Raw genomic sequence first — 20,467 nt, 5'->3', positions numbered from 1 at the left:
AGTTTACGAATTAGAGACTGTTACGTTATAAAATCAACACATCCGATAGGTAAGGCCGCTACCTTACCTATCGGATGTGTTGATTATAACGTAACAGTCTATACTAATTTGCCTTCTTGACGCGATGCAAGTCATTTCTCTGCATTCGTCGGCCTGAACTCATAGTCCGCTTGCAATTTCCAACACGCACGCCATATTTTTTTGAACAGTGCAAAAGGATCGAAATAATACACTGGAATTTCTACATAAAGTCATAACTTGAAGCAAATAAAATTGTACAAAACCGCAAAAATTAAATTTCCCACAATCAAGCAGAATGTATTGGCTGGGAATCGAACCCGAATTACTCACTCGGGAAGCGAATAGTTTACCGACGCGCTAGATGCCGTCGTCATCTCTACAAGAAATTCCACATAAAATCGTCAGCGACTTTCCTCCAACATTATTTCGCTTTGAAACCATCAACCAAAACGATCCACTAAGCGATGCAGCGTTTTCGCGTTATCCAAAATACACAAACCATCAGTCAAATTAATTTAATGAGTGGAATTTTTTCCGTCGTCATTAGGGCAGTTTGAAGGTTGAAATGCAGACTATCGTAGGTTCTCGGTTTTATTTTGACAGGCAGAGTAATATCTCTCGATCAATACTTGACAGGCGTTCCACAGGAATTACGTAACCTTCGGATGTTGCCTTCACTTAATCGTATCGATGCACGATAATCACGCCGACGCACCAGCGGCTACTGGACATTTTTTCGATTGCATTTCTATGAAAAAATGCGCGAATGTCATCGAGATTGCTTTCGAAGTAATAGCCAATAGTCGTTTAGGCAGACGTCGGTGGTTCAGTAGACTACTCGGCTTCCCACGGGTTCGATTCCCGACCGATGCAAATCGCTGGTGTTTCATTTCGTTGAATGCAGTGGCGTAGCGTAGTGGGGGCGGCAGGGGCAGCCCGCCCCGGGCGGCACTTATAGGGGGCGGCAAAATTTCACAATAAATAATAATATCTTGTAAAAATACCTAAATAAGGGGGCGACGAAATTTTCCTCCCCACCGGGCAGCTGACACCCACGTCACGCCACTGGTTAAATGTACCTTTGTTGCGTGGTTGTAGAAACTTTCTTTGACCATAAAATTAAATTAATAAATAAGAAAGTGGAATGCATCGAATTCGCTCTGAGGAATTTGGACGTTGCTTTCCCAGAAATAGTTTATTGGTATCTGTCCCTACTGATTGCATTGCATGCGAATCTCAGATTTTAAACGCTAAACTTACTAATAAAAAAAACTTTCCACTCGTCACCGGGTAAGCTCGAACCACCAGCCTTTCGGTTAACAGCCGAACGCGCTAACCAATTGCGCCACGGTGACACGATAATTTCCGTGTCCAAACGTCAATTTAAACACTCTTAAAATACCAATACAAATACAGTTATCGATTGGTTATAGAAGATCGATGTCATATTAGTAAATGACCAAATCGCTCTCGTTTTTACAGAACAAGGCATTGCTGCCGTCGTTTTCTCTTCAAATACTGTCTCTGCCCTAGATCGCATTCTTCCGAATTTTAATGAATGACTAACATTTGGAATCGGATAATTCGCCTTAATTTACGAGTTAGTAGAGATTACAGTGCCATCTATTTTCTCATAAAGTATATTTTAAAATCGTAATAAATAACACTACCCTTTTCTGTATAAAATCCGAATTTAATAAGTCGTGAAGTACTGGCTAATTACGATTAACTTTAACGGCGGAAACAAGAATAGTTAATACATTCTAATAACCAAAAAAACTAATATTTATCCTACAATTTGATTATTTTTACATATTATATATATCAAATAGCTGGATAAGATTCGGGATTTTATCGTTTACGCCAATTCGACGATATTAAATATAATGTGATCGTTGTAAACTATGAGGACGAGCCATACGAATATGTCGATCTTCGCTTAAAATTAATTCTAACAGGATTTTTGCTACTGGCGATAAGGAGAATTAACCCTACAGATAAGTTATCAAATTTCTAAGAGTCCTTACCGGATTATGTTCTAAAATGAAGCTTATTTATTTAACTTTATTTTCATTTTTATATTTATATGCAACTGTTTGCTGTATTATAATACCTATCGTGATTTCCATATTACAAGTAAGAAAATTTATATAAATATATATAATGTTAATGTATAATATAATATAATTAATATTAAATTGAATTTATAGTTTATCTTCCTTTTTTTTATCAAGGCAAAGTTCGTATTTTCCGGATGCGGTTTATTTATTTCTATGAAAACAGAAACAGAATGGTGTCATCCGGAATATTCCTTATCACTTTGTGAATATTTGAAATTTTCTCCTTCGTTTATATTCCTTTATTCGTTTCCCATGTTTATTTACCATCTTATACCAATTGTTAAGATATTACGTCGCGAACCGCAAATGTAATTTTATTTATGTTATTATATATATATTTACGTGTGTTTTATCCCTATATTTATATAATATTTTATTATTTATAGATATACAGTTTGGAAGAAACCATTTTATCCGGCGAGTATTTTCTTTTTAAATATGTTTATATTCAACAGCTGCCTAACGACGACTGGCATTGCTCTGTCGTGTAAATCTATAGGATCTGAATATCCGCGTTTCAGGTGTGTAATTGGATAATTGAACTGCGGGAATATCTTATTTATTTATTTTATATCATATTATATAATTATATATAAGAAATTAATAATAAATCAGCATATTATTTATGTTTAATTATTTTGTTTTTTATTTTCAGTTGTAAAACGGGTTTTGCAAACATTTTAAGGCAGAAAAGTGATGACAAAGATGACAAAATAATTTTTAATTTGCTAATTTTAATTGGAGTAAGTTTTTTTAATTAAAGTAATTACTATTTTAAATAAATTAATTTTAATACAGGATTATTTTAAACGTCAATTTTTTACACGGTTATCGTATAGTAAAAAATAAGTTGATATTAATAATATAATAATAATGATAATTTATAGTATTATTTGTTTTATTCTCAATCTAACAAAAAATGGGACCCCATTGGACTTCAATAAGCCTTAGGCCCCGAAAAACCTAGATCCGCCCCCGAATATAGGCGACGTTGCTAAGACAATACTTGCCACCTCCTGATACAACCAACAATGAATTCCCATTAAAATACATGAATACATACAGTAGTAAAATACAAATACCGGTAATATATACTGGTATTTGTATTTTACTACTGTATGTATGCATGTATGTATGTATATGTATATATATATACGTAAATACAAAATAATAAAATATATAAGAATTAATAAATTGATAAGAAGAAGAAGAGGTAATAAATTAAGCAGCATAGAGTATTTTTTTCTTTTACAATTTAACTTAACAGTTAAATATTTATATTATTTATACTAATATTATTTTTAAAAATATATTTAAATGTGTTATTTACAAAACAAAATTTAATTTAGTGACAACCGATTTTCTAAAATATAAAAATGATTAAAATGTATGAGTCAGTTCCAGCTGTTAGCTATAAAAATGGACATTCTCGGTCTTTACGCCAGAGCAGATGGCAAACAACTCGATATTAAAAATGAATTACGAATATTATATAATAACGCGTCATTTTTCTTTTTTCAGATATGTCATTGGAGTGCCTCGATTGCCTATGTTATAATTATTACCGCATCTTCCTGTTTAATATTCCAGAGAAAGTCATTTTCGGTTACGGATTCGATTATATCCTTACAGGCGTTGTGAAAAATTCATTTAAATATATTTTAAATGACGTAAAATATAAGTAATTAAAAATATATACTAACGTTTTCGCAACAAAAATTTTATTATCAGTTTGTTATTAATAATTTTGACATTAAAAATAAAATTTAATATTTATATCCTGATAAATGATTTCTAATTATTCACTGCCGAGTGCCGTACTAGGAAATGAACACGAAATTTAAAATACAGTAGACCCCCCTATAACACGGGTTCATATAACACGGCGAAAAAATTGCAATCGGTTTCGTATAACAAGCTAAAAGAGACCAAGGTCCTAGAATATATTCTAGGACCTTGAAAAGAGACTCGTATAACACGGTAAAACGTCATCGCCGACTCGTGTTGCGGCAAGATTGGTCGAATCTGGACCAATAGTGGACTAGCGGCCGAACTACTTGCCGCCGTCCAACGCCACGCGTGTATACGGAGAGTTTAGGCGGGAAAGTATTGATAAATTTTTATACAGTTCTTGTGAAAACAACATTTACAGTATTATATAACGGCCATAAAAATTATATTTCTATTAATGATGTCTCCAAAGTTCAGCGAATACTTCGCAGAAGGAATAACTTATTAGGAAACGCATCCGCCGTTCGATGTGTCGCTCCGCGACAAAAACGAGCTTAGGCAATGGCGTCTTCGAACGGTGCACACTCGGTAAGTAATCCAACGATTTTTTGTTTATAGCATAATTTATATGGATTATTCCCAAAAAATTATACGTGATTTGGAAATGTTGAGTCAAATTATTCTAGAATCGATTAATTTTATGGAAGAAAACCTTTCAAACGGCCGTAGCCCCTAAACTGCACACGTGCCGGGCTGTGATTGGCTCATATATTAAGAGACTCGTACAACACGGATTCATATAACACGGAACGTATCTACCGTGTTATAGGGGGGTCTACTGTATATATTTTTAAATCTGAATTTTTCGTACGAAAAATTTGCATCTCAAACTACGAGTTAACCTCTTAGTTTGAGAGAGATGCAAAGTTTTCTTTTGTTTATGGCTTAGTTTTCTTTTCATAAATAGTTGAGGCTTATCTTGCAATGAATCATTAATGCCACAGAAGTCTTCTATCCTTTCATCTTATCGCTTTATGTTTCTGTCTCAGTTTATATGGGGTATCAATCGTTTTGGCTTTATTTCTTTGATAGAGGTGTTAGGGTTTCTCATTTCCGATCTTTTGCTGGTCCCGTAATTCCGGGAAAAAAGTGAACTGTTTCCCGGCATCCCGAGATATAATTAATTATTTGTAAGATATAAAATAAATTTTAAAATCGAATAATATAATTATTTTTCATCTAACTTAATACGTTCCGCAACCTCCAAAAAAAAACTGGAAGTTCGGTGGTGAAAATATAATGACATCTCTAATGTCATATTACGTTTAAACGTTAGACGCGTGAAGAAAACCCCGAAAACTCAGCCTGTTAGCCAAGAGCGAACCCGCAACCAACTAGCGTTTCAAACGACAACAAGCGTTTTCGTTTAGCCATGTTATCCACTCGGCCAGAAACCGTAATCTGTCAAATGATTTTTAGCCTTATAGCGTCCCGAGTTGACAAATTAATCAATCATAAAAAATGTAATAATATGCCACGAAATTTTATTTAAAACAGTATACAAAAAATTACTTAAACCTGGGCAAATAAAATCCATTTGCGGGTATTGCAGCTAAAAGATTACTATAATAAGTATCAAATGATCTCACTATTGTTCCTCTGCAAAAAAATAAAGTTAACTCAAATTTTATCAAGTTTCTTATCAAACAAGGAATACGTTACATTGATTTTTTAAGTTTCAAACGCTGTACTTACAAGAAAATAACTTGCCCTAATTTTTTGTTACGTGGCGGGGACCATATTAGAGTAGCCGAAATTTTAGGTCTAGCATTAGTGTGAGTTATGGCAGAACACGGTAGTGTATCCATTCCTCGGCTTTTTAACCAAGTTCCGATTCTCTCGTTTGTAACGGGATCGATTGCTGTTATGAGAAAACCTTTAAATGGAGCTCCTCCTAAATCAACTAGAAAAGTATAAAATAATTTAATACAAATGGATTAATAAAGAATGATCTCAATTTGGTTGCTTACGCGTAAATTACGTTTACACGCACACCTATTACTTACTACGAACAATTGAATAACCTGGTATTATTCTAGCAAATGAACTTACCAATTATTTTTTTCGATGTTTCGTTATAATGATTAGAAGAGGCTACAAATGTATAAGGAGAATTTGAATTTTTTGAAGGTTTCGTCGTAACGTGTCGAGGAATCATGGATTCGCACGTTTCGGCAGTGGCACCTTGAGGAAAGGCGCCGGCTCCCATACACAAAATAATAATCGCAAAGAGCGACGTAACGACGGACATATTCTCGACTGTTACAAATTACGAATGTATAGTGTTTTTTATTATAAAATTATAAGATATATTTAATATCTATAATAATTCTAAATTTAGAGTGGATGGCCTTTGTCATTATTATGATTTCATTATATTAGTCTTGGATGATAGACGAAGCAGAGCGAAACCTTTTAGTTATGCCGTCGTTACTGAATTGTATCGGTTTTTTGTGTAGCGAAAAGTAATATCTCGATAATCATTATAAGAGAGATTGATTATTCTAATTTATTCGTAGATACGAATTAAAATTTTAATATAGCAGATGTACTTTCAGAAATGATAATTAAAATGTAATTATTTTTTTCGAAATTGAATTACTGTATAATGGAAATATTATATTTTTTCTGATTAAAACGCGTCATTTCTTTGTTAAACTTTTACACGTTGTGCAACACGATAAAAAATTGTTTTTTTCTCATTTTATATTTTCCGCCTTGTGAACACTAAAATAATCTTTTAAATCATGCATATAGTGGATTAGCCAGGCTCATAATGGAGAAGGCCGGAAAGTGAGGGTTGGGGCCCGATATATCCGGGACAGACTTCTGTGCTCATTCGCCCGGATTCCCCAAACCGGTAAACTGACGCTGTAACTGCCTGGCCACTTTTATGAAGTGATTATTAAGTCAAAGTTCTCAGTTTTTATAAAATTCCATTAAAATTTCGAGAAGTTATTTTAATTAAATGATTTTTGAAAAATAATAATTCTCGGAGAAATACGACAAATTTATTTTTAAAACTCCGAATAACTCGAATTAAAAATTTTCTTTTACAATTTGTAATATTATATAATATGTTCGTAATATAAATATTTCCAATTATTTAATTATATTTTTATTTAGTAAGCTGGCAACTTTAAATCAGCGCCACGTTTGAAAATGTAAATATGTCATCGAAGGAGACGTAAGTCACGTGCGCCAAAACTATTACCTAATATATGTTAATTTACATAAATTTACCGCTATTTATTCAATCTTCGTTCTCTTTACGCCAGTGATAGGTTTATAATATGTTGCTTTTCCTATTGCACCAGTTACTAGTAAAATGGCTCAATTCGAGCTCCGAATGACGCGTGTGGGACGTCGACAGAGCTGTATAGCGTATTGAAGTGTGGATAATTTATAAACCACCACCATACAAGCAAACTTTGAATTTAGTATTGGTCGTAAGTCCAAGTTTGTCGAGACAATACATTAAAGGTGATGCTACCTTGAAAAGGGAGAATTTCTAGCTGAGTGACAATTGCTTTTAAAACCAGATTCTTAGTCTGAAGGATAGGGGTTGGCAACTATGCATTTGTTAATGACACGTGGTGTAACTTATATCGGTTGGCAGGAAGTGAATGATATTAAATGACGAAACAATTCCGAATCGTCGTCAATCGTCTACTTTGTATAAGAAAATTATTAAATTGTGAGAGATGATGGTTCTTACCGGTCGGTTTGGATTTTATAATGTAGAATACGGTATGTGGAAAAGTTTTATTTCGGTCGAGTGCGCTAGTTATTCTGTTAAGATTTTAGGCTGTCCTTATACGAGTGGAAATTTTTCTTTGCAAGACGAGGAAAACTTTAGAAGGCCGTACGTCTTGATTTCGAATGGATAAAACTACTAAACGCCAGTATTAGTGTTCGTGCCCGACGGATAGGCCGACCGTGTGGAGTTATCTGGGTTTTATTTACGCATCTAACGCATAAGTAGTGGCCGGTTTCTGGTAAAAAATTGGGTGATATAATATGGACGTGGCCTGGATGTAACATTCTTATGTCGGTAAACGTGTAAGAATGTTATATCCGGAATAAGTAATTAGGTAATGACCGTCGACGATCGATCGTAAGTGAAAATATGCTCGGAAAAGCTCGCTTCCCGTGCTCCCTGCCACTCCTTTACCCGTTAACACAAATAAGGCCTACTACCCATTTTGGAAACTGCTAACTTAGATTATTAATAATAAATTATTGTTTTTGTATTTTCTTTCTCGAAGAATACTAATGTATCAATTTTTCGTACATTCCAACCATTAATAATTAAAACAACTTTTTGTTATGTTAAATATATGAAAAGCTTTATTCATTTAATTATAATTTAGTCACAGAAGAGATAAATTATAATTAAAAATTACTAGTAAATTTTTATGTAAATACGAAATAAAATATAATAGCAATTTTCTTATTAATAATAACAACATATTTTTTTACAGAACATATTCTCAATAAAAATAATTGCAGTATGGAAAATTTAAGAAAGCAGATTGAAAGTTTAAAATCTAAAGAACATCATCTTGATGAACAAATTAAAAATCTCAGAGAAGAGTGTGTATATTTTCAATAATTTTCTTATTGGCTATCTTTAAAGAACGTTGTGTAAATCTTCCATTAATTTCGTGAAAAGAATAATGTTTGTAGAAAAAAATGATAATTAACCGCTTTACCGAAGTTATCGACGTCGATAAAGTAGTCGCAAATATCGATGGTGTTTTCGAGCACGCGGACCTATTTCTAAAGTTATTCGATTACATAATTATTTTTTAAAAATATATTTTAAAATATTTAATAAATTATGAATATTTTTAAATATTGCTATTTTATTGAGTAACTTTGATGATGATTTCTTATGCTTGAAAATATTAAGATATGTTTATTTTTAAAAGTATTATTTTCATATATTTTTGTTTGACTAACTATTTTAAAATTTGATAAATTATTGAACATATGTCATATTGTTCAATAAATTTTTTTTTGTTTATAAAATTTTAATCCTGAAAACACTATTAAAATCAACAAAAATTTCTGAAAGAAAGATACCATTTTATATTAAACAGTTTAATTATGATGTAACTATTGGGTTCAGAAAGTAATTTTGTTTTTTTATTACTAGACAGCTGACATTTTAAGGCTTATTTGTAAAAAATTTTGTTCGATTCTGTACAATTGTTTTTTTTTTCGGTGACCCATCAAATATGGAAAATCGAAAGCATCATTTTCGGCATATTTTGCTTTTTTATAACTAAAAAATCAAAATGCTGTTCAAACAAGAAAAAAATTGCTGGTACATGTTTGGAGAAGATGTGTTGAGAGAAAGATGGTGCCAAAACTGGTTTACAAAATTGCGTTCTGGCAATTTTAATATTGAAGATACACCACATTCTGGATGGCCATTCGAAGCCAACGAAAACAAAATAAAGGTACCGATTGAAGCAATCTGCCGTATAACAACACGCGAAATCACTCCAAGATTAAATCTGTGAAATTTGAACCGTTTATTATTACTTAAAACGAATTGGTTTCGTTTCAAAGCTTGACATATGGGTTCCACACGTTATTAACGAGAGATGCTCTCTATGGTTGGATTTTAAAGAAATTTTTTTCGAGCTTTTACCAGACAATTTAACAATTGATTCGAAAGTGTACTGCCATCGAGTAAACAAATTGAGTAATATCATCAAACAGAAAAGACCAGAATTGATCGACAAATAAAGTGTAGTGTTCTACCATGATAATGCCAAATTTCACACGAGTTTGGTAACTCGTCGGAAACTGTTATAGCTTAGATGGGACGTGTTATCGCACCAACCGTATTCGCCAGATCGGGCACGCTCGGGATTATTACTTATTCCGGTCTATACAAATTTTTTTAACTGTAAGACATTTACTTGAAATTACAATGTCAAAAATCACTTGGATCAGTTTTTTGTAAACAACGATCAAAATTTTTATGAATGTGAAATCGTGCTACTACCAGAAACAATGACAACAGATATTTGACCAAAATGGTCAATATATAATTCAATAAAATATTTATTTGTTATAAGAATATTGCTTTGATTTTTCTATGGAAAAAACGAAATTACTTTTTGAACAACCCAATACTTTAACGTTGAGTCACAGTAATAATGTCTATGAAACTTTCACAGATTAAATAATCTTGAAAATATATCTTTTACCTCACCAAATTTGATTTTAAAAAATATTCAAAAATTTAATGATTATTGTGATTTTTCTAAATTACTAAGAATAAGTGTAATAAAAAATATGTTGTTTATTTTTTATGAAACTGATCAAAACTTGGTAGTGTTTGTTTATATTTGAATTAAGTATAGTGTATATACACATAATAAATACAGCTCATTTGTGATTCTTGATCAGGCTGTAAAAATGCACAGTAACAGAGTGGTCTAATTATTTAGTGAAGGGAACAATTGTTTGATAAATCTATGGCAATGTCAATGTGCATTACTAAAATGGAGTCTGGAACTTCATAAAACTTCCACAGCCTCAACCGAGTATTGTGCATTATCCAAGAAAGATACGTGAAATAATCTGTAACTAAGTTTCAGTACAATTCAAAGCCTGAATCTTATTTTCAAATATAATCCACTAATATAAAACTTAGGTTTGTTTAATATTATACTTAGTTTATTGGAGGGCATCTTGACAGATGCTTGTGACTTTTTTTTTAAATTTATTATCCTTTGAAAAAAAAAACTAAATATTGGCCAAAATGCAACATTCACCAGTAAAGCGAGGAAGACCACCATTAAATCATACTAAACTGGGAAACAGGTGAACTAAATAAAGAACATTATTTTTGATCTGTAAGACTAAATATCTGCATCCATAATTTCCAGTATAATAAGTCCTGTTAATATATAGAAAGTACTAGTATACAAAATAAATTTTAAATAGAGTTAAAAAGGACACAAAGGCATAATAATTAATAGTATCACAAAGTCTTCAGAAATCTCCAGGCGAATCGAACGTATTTTGTCCTGCCTCATTAACTAATCCAGGCAACTTATCAGACACTTCAATGACAGTTTGAAAGTATTGAAACTGTCGTAGAATTTCAGATTTAATAAATACCTCCAGCATAGATTCTCTAATCAAATAACTTCCATAAAAGATTTAGATTTAATTCATGAAAGTATTCATGAAACTAAAGAACAGTATCAAAAAATGGAAGGACAAATTGATAATCTGAAACAACAAATTGATAACTTAAAAACAGAAAAGAACTTATGCAATTCAAAATGGATGCTTTAGTCAATGGTCTCCATCATCATAATATAATATTGCATACTACTCAGATCCCTTATACTTCTGAGAAATTATTAATTTAATAATGCGAACGTTTTCCACCTGTTTCACAGGTCATCTTCAAGCAATTTTTACTTTTGGAATGTTATCTCGTGCAGGATCGAATGTATATGCGCACGATATTTCAAAATTTTAAAAAACCGTTGGAACATTCCATGTAAAATATAAAATATAAACAATAATAAAAACATTAATAAAATTAATTAAATAAACGTATTGATCTGGGATGTATGTTGACATAATATATATCTATATTCTATACGGGATGAGGATACGTTGTAAGCTCGATTAAATGGGGTGTTTGTCAATCATGTATTTCCACGCAGTTGGCAAATTCGTTGCGTCTTTATAATTCAAACATCTACCTGTTGTCCCTGTTCTGTATATTTCAAATTTTTCCATGGTTAATGCTAACGATGGTGAGCGTACTTGTTTGATAACTTTGGCTTCATTCCAATTAATTAGTGATCCCTCCGCTTGTGCCATTCTTGATAAGGTGGTAGTGCAATGTCCTTTACTAATGTCATACATGTGTTCTTTTAGTCTTTTGTTTAAGGCTCTGTTAGTGACTCCTATGTATTCTTTATTCAGGCCCAGTTGATCATTTTCGTATGGTATTTTATAGACGCCAGAGCATTCATCCGCTTTTGTGCTATCTTTATCGTTCCTGAGGGCACTGTAGATGGTGGGTGCCCGCTTATAAACCAGCTTTGCATTCTTACACTTGGCTATTTCCTTCATTATGGTGGACAATCCTTCTCTGTACGTGAATTTAGTTATTTCTCCATTTGAATTCCCTTTCGGTTTCTTTTTATTAGGTGTTACGTAAGATTTTATTAGGTTTTCGACTATTGACTTTTTAAATCCTAGAGTTGCCGCAACGGTTCTGATTCTATTCAACTCTAGTATTCTGTCATAAACGTTGGAGCAATAGGCAAATGCTCTTCTAATAATGGCCCTAAATGCCGATAGCTTGTAAGTGGGCGGATCGTTTGATGTGGAGGGAATGTATAGTGGGTCATGCGTGGGTTTGATATATACTTTCGTAGATACGGAACCTTTTTTAAATGTAAGTGTGATATCCAAAAAATGTACCTCCGTTGTGCTGAGCTGTTCCAGTTTTAGTATTAGGCCATGGTTATTCGAATTCATCGCATTCAAAAAATGTTGTATTTTTTCGTCTTTCTTCCATACAATTAGTATGTCGTCCACGTATCGTTTGTATAAAACGATATCATCCTTAAATGCTCTAATAGTAGTTTGCTCCAACTTACGTATCACCAATTCACAAAGTAGCCCAGACATTGGGCTGCCCATGGGCACACCTTTCCTTTGCTTATAAATCTTGCCATCAAAAACGAAAACTGAATGGTGACATATTAGGTCAGCCAGTAGTTTCATGTCCTCAGGATAGGCTGTTATCCTTGGGTCTAACGTGCTGAGGGTGTCCATCAAAGCTTGAAAACATGCATCCAGTTTAATTGATGGATATAGATTTTCGAAATCCATAACTGAAGCAATTTCTTCTTCTACTAAAGATATGTTTTGGAGCTCGTTAACGACGTTCAACGGGTTCTTTGCGACATATTGGTTATTCTCAATGTACTCCGACAGATATCTATGCAAATTCTTTTCTAGTTTGTAAGTTGGACCTTTGTGCTTTTCAACCACTGGTCTAATCTGCTTATTATCTTTATGCGTTTTAGCGAATCCAAAGAGTCTCGGTACACTTGGGCCTGTTACACTTGTTCCTTTGAGAAATGGTATTGCGGTGATTGGTGATTTCTGTAATTTTTTTAACCTTCCCGTCTATGTTATCAATTATATTTTGATCCACCCTTTCGCATTCTGTATTTCTTACATAATCTTCCAGTGTGTTGATATAATGTTGCTTATCCATTATTACTAGGTGTTTGCTTTTGTCCGCTCGTGTCAATATTAAGTTGTTGTCGGCCAACCACCGTTTCGTGCGCTTAATTTGTTTCACCTCTGTTTGCCTTGGTCTTTGGTTCATGCTCTTAAGGGTTGTTTTCCAACGAAAATAGTCTTTGTTCACTTCTTCCATGCCTCTGATTCCTCTTTCAATTTCCGCCATGGTGTTTTTCCAGTCCTTGGTGTTGTCTAGGGCATAGTTGGGGCCTTTTTCTAGTACGCTTTTAATATCCGGTGGAATCGATATCTGGTGCCATAATATATACGGAACTGGCTTTTCCTTTGTAATCACCCTTATTTGCTTGGCACATATCCAACAAAATTTTTTCTTATACTTCATATCGTGCGCATATACATTAGATCCTGCACGAGATAACATTCCAAAAGTAAAAATTGCTTGAAGATGACATGTGGAACAGGTGGAAAACGTTCGCATTATTAAATTAATAATTTCTCAGAAGTATAAGGTGTCTGAGTAGTAAAATTTTGAACTCTGAGCATTTATTCAAGTATAATATTGCATAATTATCACATTTGGAAAAACATCTCTAAACTAGAAATTTAGGTATAATTTTATCAAATCATTATTGGACTTACTGTGTCACAGGATGACGTTTCAGATATAATCCAACTAACCAAGTCAACCAACCCAGTTTTAAGACTAACACGTAGAAATAATCGGATCCAGGATCAAGTTTTTACTGCTTTTATAAAAAAGAAACAACAAAATCTACTGGAAGATTGGAAGAACATGCAGTTTTCACCAGACCTTACAAAGGAGTCAAGAGAAAGACAAAAACATTTACTCCCAACCTATAATGAAATAAGAAAACAAAACCATCGAATAAAACTATGTAATGATATCTTGTTAATAGGCCAAGATAGACTAACATATAGTATGAGAACAGGGAAATTAGTTTGTGGATAATTTTTTACCATTTCCATTGCCAATGAAATTGAAAAGCTGATATCAGACAAACTAAGGGAATTTGATAATGGATATTTATAGAAAGACTAAAGCAAGAGTAAAAAACTATGAATGGATATATGGAATCATTTGATATAAAGACTAGTGTATTGCAAGGGAGTCAAGAGAAAGATGAGTTTGTCTATTTCTGTTGATAAAGAGCTTCATATATTGATGTATGCCAATGATACAATCATTATAGCAGATACTCCAAATTTTCTACAGAAAAAATAAAGATTTTAGCAGAATTTTGTGACGATTATGATTTAAAATGTGGCCTTTATTAACAGAATTAAAAGTATCTAATGTTAATACTTGCAAGAAATTATTGCATTTGTTAATATATGCCGAGTTGTCTTATGGATCTCCTATCTGGACGACGAACCATTTTCAAGATCTAGAAGTTATTTTTTGTATATTTTTTCATAGGATTTATAAACTTTCCAAATTGATTCCAGGATATATGATATGATTAGTAATGGGATGTTTTAGAATTTCAGTTTTGTTGATTAGATTAATAATAAAGTTCTGGATAAGAATTTTGGAAATGTCAGAAGATCATTATGTTAGATTATCGTGTTTGAACAAATGAAAAAATACTGACATGGTTTCAAGAATGTTAAAAATGTTAGATTATGTTACAATAGAATGATTAAAATACGATCTAATAACTAACATCAAATATAATTGGATTCTTTCACTAAAGAAATAGTGGATTACTCTGGTCTTAGTTTTTTGGTTGTTACAGGAGTCAAATGTGATGAAAAGATACTTGCTGAAAATTATAAAATACTGTTGTGAATGAAGTATACAGAGAGACTGGTCTGAGGTAGAACAGAATGTTCATTGTAAATTATATTGTTCTTTTAAATCGCATTTTTACACAGAATGGTATCTTAACTCAAATATTAATTATTTTGTCAAACGTACTTTAATACAACTAAGATTTAATCAAAGTTCTATTGTATTGTATTATTTAATAAGAAAATTTGTATTAAACTTAATGAAAAATGTGCGTATTGTACTTCAGGTCAAAATGAGACTTGGAAACACATCTTTTTGTTTTGTAATAGATATATCATATTTTATTCTACAATCATTATATCTCAATTTCAATGATGGGAAGACATTATCATCATCTGTCTATGAAGATGAAATAATACAATTTTTTGAGATACTTTTTGTATGTCTAAGGTTAAGAATATAATTATACTTTTGTATATTGTAAAATCTGTTATATTATGAGTTGTATACTAACAATAATGCTTATAAAAATGTACTCCTCCTTGTAATGGCCGTTAATGTCTAAAATAATATAATATTATTTCTAGTTTATTTTTTAAAACTAAAATAAATGTTCTCTTATTTAATTATATAGTAAAATATTTTATATAAATTATGTAAATGTTTATTAATTCAATATTATATATCTGTAGTACATTGGTTTTTATTATAGATATTTTTTATAAGAAAAGGATTTATAATATACTTTGAAATTTACTTTTTTCAAGAGGATTTAAAGAAGAAGAATTAAACATGCATATTGAAAAACTGCATGAATATAATGAAGTGAAAGATATTGCTCAGCTTATTCTTGGAAAACTTGGTAAATTAATAAAATTAATTTCTTCCTAAAATATTTCCAAATGTTTTAATTCTATGATTGTCATACCTTAATTTTCTTTGTATATAAAGAACACTTTTTAGTAATGTACTATCTAGTTTTAAGTCACTAATTACCACATATTTTCAAGAGTGGATTCTAAAACCTTTTACATATTTAAAAGTATTTTAATAGTTCTATTGAAACATATTACAATTTAAATATCAATTATTCTAAATGATGATATTAATCTTATTATTAGTTTATTTAAATTTAATCTTATTATTAGTTTCAGATTGTGTATTCTTTGATATACAGGGTCATTATAATTAAAGTTCCACTTTGAAATGACTGTAAAAGGAAAACTACTGGACAGAATGTTATCAAACTTGGTAATAGTTTACAGGAAGTCATGGAATTTTATTTTCCTCAAAAAAAAAAAAAAAAAAAGATAAAATCCATCTTAAGAAACAAAGCAACGACGGGGGTTTAGAACGAAGGGTCACTCTCTACTCAGATCCCACCCGAAGAAGGTCCTAGGGGACCGAAAACGTTTGTGGCTAACTATACTTTGCAAAGCTATTTAAGGTTATTAGAGTAGACATAAAAAAAAAGTTCAAAAACTCACCATCAGCAGGAAATGGCACTGTATGCAATATTGTTAAATGAAATAACACATGAAGACATCAGTTGAAAATGTTTTTAATGTGTTATTTCATTTAACAATATTGCATACAGTGCCATTTCCTGCTGGTGGTGAGTTTTTGAACTTTTTTTTTTTTTTTGCAGTAAATAAAATCCCATGACTTCCTGTAAACTATTACCAAGTTTGAAAACATTCTGTCCAGTAGTTTTCCTTTTATGGCCATTTCAAAGTGGAACTTTAATTATAATGACCCTGTATATATAAATTAAGAAATGCGTAAAATGAAAAAAGTACATAAAACAACATAAAACAAGAGTATATTACTCTTGTTTTATGTTGAAATAATACACCAATCACTGAATAATTTATAAAAAAAAAAAAAGAAAAAAATTGTGTATTTATAAATTAGATTTGAATCAGTTACCGGAAGTAGAGAGAGAAAACATGCAATCTCTTATAACCACTTTCCTAACAAGGAAGATTGGGTAGCAAGAGGTAGACTTGTATTTGATGTGTTACAAATTTTGAAGCCAGTTTTTGGCATTTGAAGGAGTTGGACAAAAAAGAACCTGATCTTTGCTTTTCTCAGAAACAAATACATCCAGAAACTCTTGAAACATCATTTATATATGAGTTGGAAAGTTTTCTTGTAAGAATTGGCATTATAGTTCTTTCCTTTTAAACTTTGAATAAAACTTTGTTCCAATATTTTTATAGTAATTATGAATTATTTTTTCCTAAAGATAAACTATTAAATACATGTGTTTATTGTCACGACTAGGTGCATAGATAGACACTGGGCATTTCTGACATCATCTTTAAACACAGCTATTAAATACATATCATCTTATTGCAAATTTGTCAGTGCACATAAATTATCTTATTAATTATTCCAGAAGATGTCCCAACAGTTTTAATTATCTTAGTTATGACACAATTATAAAACCAATCATAATTACTTATTACATACAAATAATTGTGAAATTTTGATTTTTTAATAAAGTACTGGAATTTATAACTAGCCCTTTCAAAACCTTTTTATTTCCATTAAAATATAATAATATTTACTTGCACGAACGAATGTTTTCGTATCTCTATCGAGATCTGCTTCAGGTTCGATGATAATCTACCAATGGAATGCCCAAAGTTCAAAAATTAACTGCCAATTAATTCAAGCATTTGAATTATTTGATGCAAATTAATTTGGCTATTTATGTTCTACTCCATTATATACATTCACTGTCTGCATACTAATATTTTATCCCAAAATTCTATGAATAAGATGTCAATTTTGTTGTGGATCTTTCTGATATGTATATTGCCATGCATATGATATAGTATTGTTGTCTTTATAATTTATAAAGTTCCTTGCTCTGCTAGCTTTGTATATTTCCAATTCTCTTATATGGTTCATTTGGAATGATTTCTTTATAAGGGTAGCATTCCCTAGGTCAGCATGTATATCTGGGTCTGATGCATATGTTGCCAATGCTGTGGTATTCTTACTTTTGTCTATATCATATTTGTTCTTTTAATCTTTTTTGTAGCGACCTTTTTGTTGATCCTATGTACACCAAGTCTTTATCAAACCTATTATCTTTGATCGGTATTTTGTATACCTCTGGTGCTCTCATGTTACTCAGCTTGTCTTTATCATTTCTAAGTAGTTCATATATTGTCTGGGTCCTTGTATATGTTAATTTGATCCCCTTCTCTTCTGCTATTTCTTTATATATATGATGAAGGTTTTTATTGTATTTAGACAATCATACAATTTGTGTTATTTTCTTGCTCAGGAATCTTAGTAGATCCCACTTGTCCCATGTTATTGCAGATTCTTGTGTGTGGATTGTGAAGCTTCCAGGCTAATTTATGAATATGCCTCTATTATATCCATGCATGGCTGCTATATCTTCAAAGTGCCTGAGTTCTTTAGCCATGTCTTCACTTCTGCTATTGTGGGTAAATGCTGTTTTTACTAATGCTCTGAAGACAGCTATCTTATATTGGTATGGATGGGTCTTCTGATTCTGCTGTATAAATTATAAAGACAACAATAGTATATCATACACATGGCAATATACATATCAGAAAGATCCACAACAAAATTGACATCTAATTCATAGAATTTTGGAATAAAATATTAGTAGGCAGACAGTGAATGTATATAGAACATAAACAGCCAAATTAATTTGCACCAAATACTTCAAACGCTTGAATTAATTGGCAGTTAATTTTTGAACTTTGGGCATTCCATTGGTAGAATATTATCGAACCTGAAGCAGATCTCGATAGATACGAAAATGTTTGTTCATGCAAGTAAATATTATTATATTTTACTGGAAATAACTAGCCTTTTCAAAATCTTTTTATTAAAAAATTTAACTTAGGAAAAAAAATGACTAAATAATAATTTTCATAAATTATCATTATATTATCTACTTAATAAAAGTAAATGAAGTGATATTATTGAATTATTTTTAAAAGCAATGTAATTTTTAACAACACAGTAGTTCAAAATAATGGACTTATGAAGGACTTTAATGTCAAAATTAATTAAATCTCTTTTGTGAACTATAGTTTTTATTAAAAGATGGCTTTAAATAAATATTTAAAATAAACTTTGCATTTATTAATTTTTATTTCCTCTTTTATAAGAGAGTTTTACACCATCCTGACATATTTAGGTTAATATTGTATTTAAATTAATTGATCTCTATTACTGCAGAAGTATTATATTTTTATTGTAATGATATGTTTTTATTTATAGCTATATTTGAAGGAGTTACAATCAAAGAAATGCATGAAAAGTATGGCTTAAATCCAGAAGATTAATTGAAAACAAACATAATAATAATGATCTGTAAAGAAAATAAAAACTTAATTATACCTTTTCATACAGTACAATTACAAGATTTCTTTTAACTTAAATGGAATAGAAGTAGAAAGTTTTCAAATATTAATACGTAACTGGTTCAAACACCGTTATTCTCTAGGAATTATCACATCCACAGATTCCAAAAATACTAGTGTATCAACTTTATTTTACCTAGATGCATTTCGAAAATTACAATATTTACTTCCTTGGTGGGCTTTCTTTCAAATGAGCCAAATGACGCACAAACACTTTTTTTGATCATCCAAAATATTGTATAAGATTATCATAAAAGTGTGTAATTTGGCTCATTTGAAAGAAAGCCCACCAAGGAAGTAAATATTGTAATTTTCAAAATGCATCTGGGTAAAATAAAGTTGATACGCTAGTATTTTTGGAATCTGTGGATGTGATAATTCCTAAAGAATAATGGTGTTTGAACCAGTTACATATTGATACTAGATTTTTTTTCTATAATAATTTGAACAAAACAGAAAAATAAGATTATAAAATTCTTTTGAATATAGTGTGAAGTAAGATTAAATCTTACTTCACACTATATTCAAGAGAATTGTTTGGATTGTATAAATAAATCATTACAATTTGTTACTTAATGTCTTTTGATTTATGATCTTAGTATTATAAAACATGTCTTTTGGCGTTTAAATAAAATTATCTTTTGGTCTACCTGTTGAAAATTTTGATGGATGTCATTTGCTTTTAAGATTATAAAACAATGAAATAACAATACTTCAATCGTAGGGATAGGACAGGTGTGCTATATACAGTGGCGTAGCATGGGTGTCAGCTGCCCGGGGCGAAGGAAAATTTCGCTGCCCCCTTATTTAGGTATTTTTACAAGATATTATTATTTATTGTGAAATTTTGCCACCCGGGGCAGGCCGTCCCTGCCGCCCCCACTATGCGCTGCCACTGGCTATATAATACTTGAAGTAAAAAACAAACCTAATAAATTTTCCTAATTAAAATTTTTTTTTATTTATATTGTGTCTTGTTGGGCTGCAGTTTGAAGAAAATTATAAATCTATAAATTCCCACTGTTATCTGTCCATCTTTCCTTAATCTCAAGAATGGAGTTAGATTTCATCTATATGAGACCAGATATGGAAAC

General features: G+C 31.2%; 3 protein-coding genes and 1 non-coding gene across 8 annotated transcripts in view; 1 reads left to right on the top strand and 3 right to left on the bottom strand.

Moving 5' to 3' along the window:
- Positions 1-1,302: 1,302 nt before the first annotated feature.
- TRNAN-GUU (transfer RNA asparagine (anticodon GUU)) lies at positions 1,303-1,376 on the bottom strand. The gene has a single exon. It is a non-coding gene; the product is annotated as a tRNA-Asn (tRNA).
- Positions 1,377-1,716: 340 nt separating this feature from the next.
- Positions 1,717-19,329, top strand: LOC136975993 (DNA repair protein SWI5 homolog). Of its 5 annotated transcripts, XR_010880855.1 has the most exons (6): positions 1,717-2,157; positions 2,256-2,449; positions 2,528-2,662; positions 2,797-2,884; positions 7,059-7,119; positions 8,417-8,526. XR_010880855.1 is itself a non-coding variant. In XM_067271194.1 (5 exons), the coding sequence occupies exons 1-5, from the start codon at positions 2,065-2,067 to the stop codon at positions 3,780-3,782; spliced, it is 630 nt and encodes a 209-aa protein (XP_067127295.1). In that variant the 5' UTR covers positions 1,720-2,064; the 3' UTR covers positions 3,783-3,929. The 5 variants fall into 5 exon arrangements, 4 of the variants coding, with proteins under 4 accessions (XP_067127295.1, XP_067127296.1, XP_067127298.1 ...); XM_067271194.1 differs by lacking the exons at positions 7,059-7,119; positions 8,417-8,526 and adding an exon at positions 3,663-3,929 and having other exon boundaries at positions 1,720-2,157; XM_067271197.1 differs by lacking the exons at positions 1,717-2,157; positions 2,256-2,449; positions 2,528-2,662; positions 2,797-2,884 and adding exons at positions 4,365-4,460; positions 15,723-15,817; positions 19,231-19,329 and having other exon boundaries at positions 8,417-8,528.
- Positions 5,420-6,284, bottom strand: LOC136976034 (putative defense protein 3). Its single transcript, XM_067271226.1, has 3 exons — positions 5,985-6,284; positions 5,628-5,835; positions 5,420-5,531 (listed from the first exon to the last, which is right to left on the bottom strand). The coding sequence occupies exons 1-3, from the start codon at positions 6,181-6,183 to the stop codon at positions 5,441-5,443; spliced, it is 498 nt and encodes a 165-aa protein (XP_067127327.1). The 5' UTR covers positions 6,184-6,284; the 3' UTR covers positions 5,420-5,440.
- Positions 14,490-20,467, bottom strand: part of Swt1 (Swt1 RNA endoribonuclease) — a 275,536-nt gene continuing 269,558 nt past the window's right edge. The window contains exon 21 of the transcript XR_010880852.1: positions 14,490-14,502. The gene's annotated coding sequence lies outside the window, so the exon portion shown is untranslated. The remainder of the gene's footprint in view (positions 14,503-20,467) is intronic.

The sequence above is a fragment of the Centruroides vittatus genome, unplaced genomic scaffold, assembly GCF_030686945.1.
Source record: "Centruroides vittatus isolate TY-2023 unplaced genomic scaffold, ASM3068694v2 contig_392, whole genome shotgun sequence".
NCBI lineage: Eukaryota > Metazoa > Arthropoda > Arachnida > Scorpiones > Buthidae > Centruroides > Centruroides vittatus.
The sequence above is the reverse complement of the archived record's forward strand: the minus strand, read 5'-3'. Positions and strand labels throughout refer to the sequence as shown.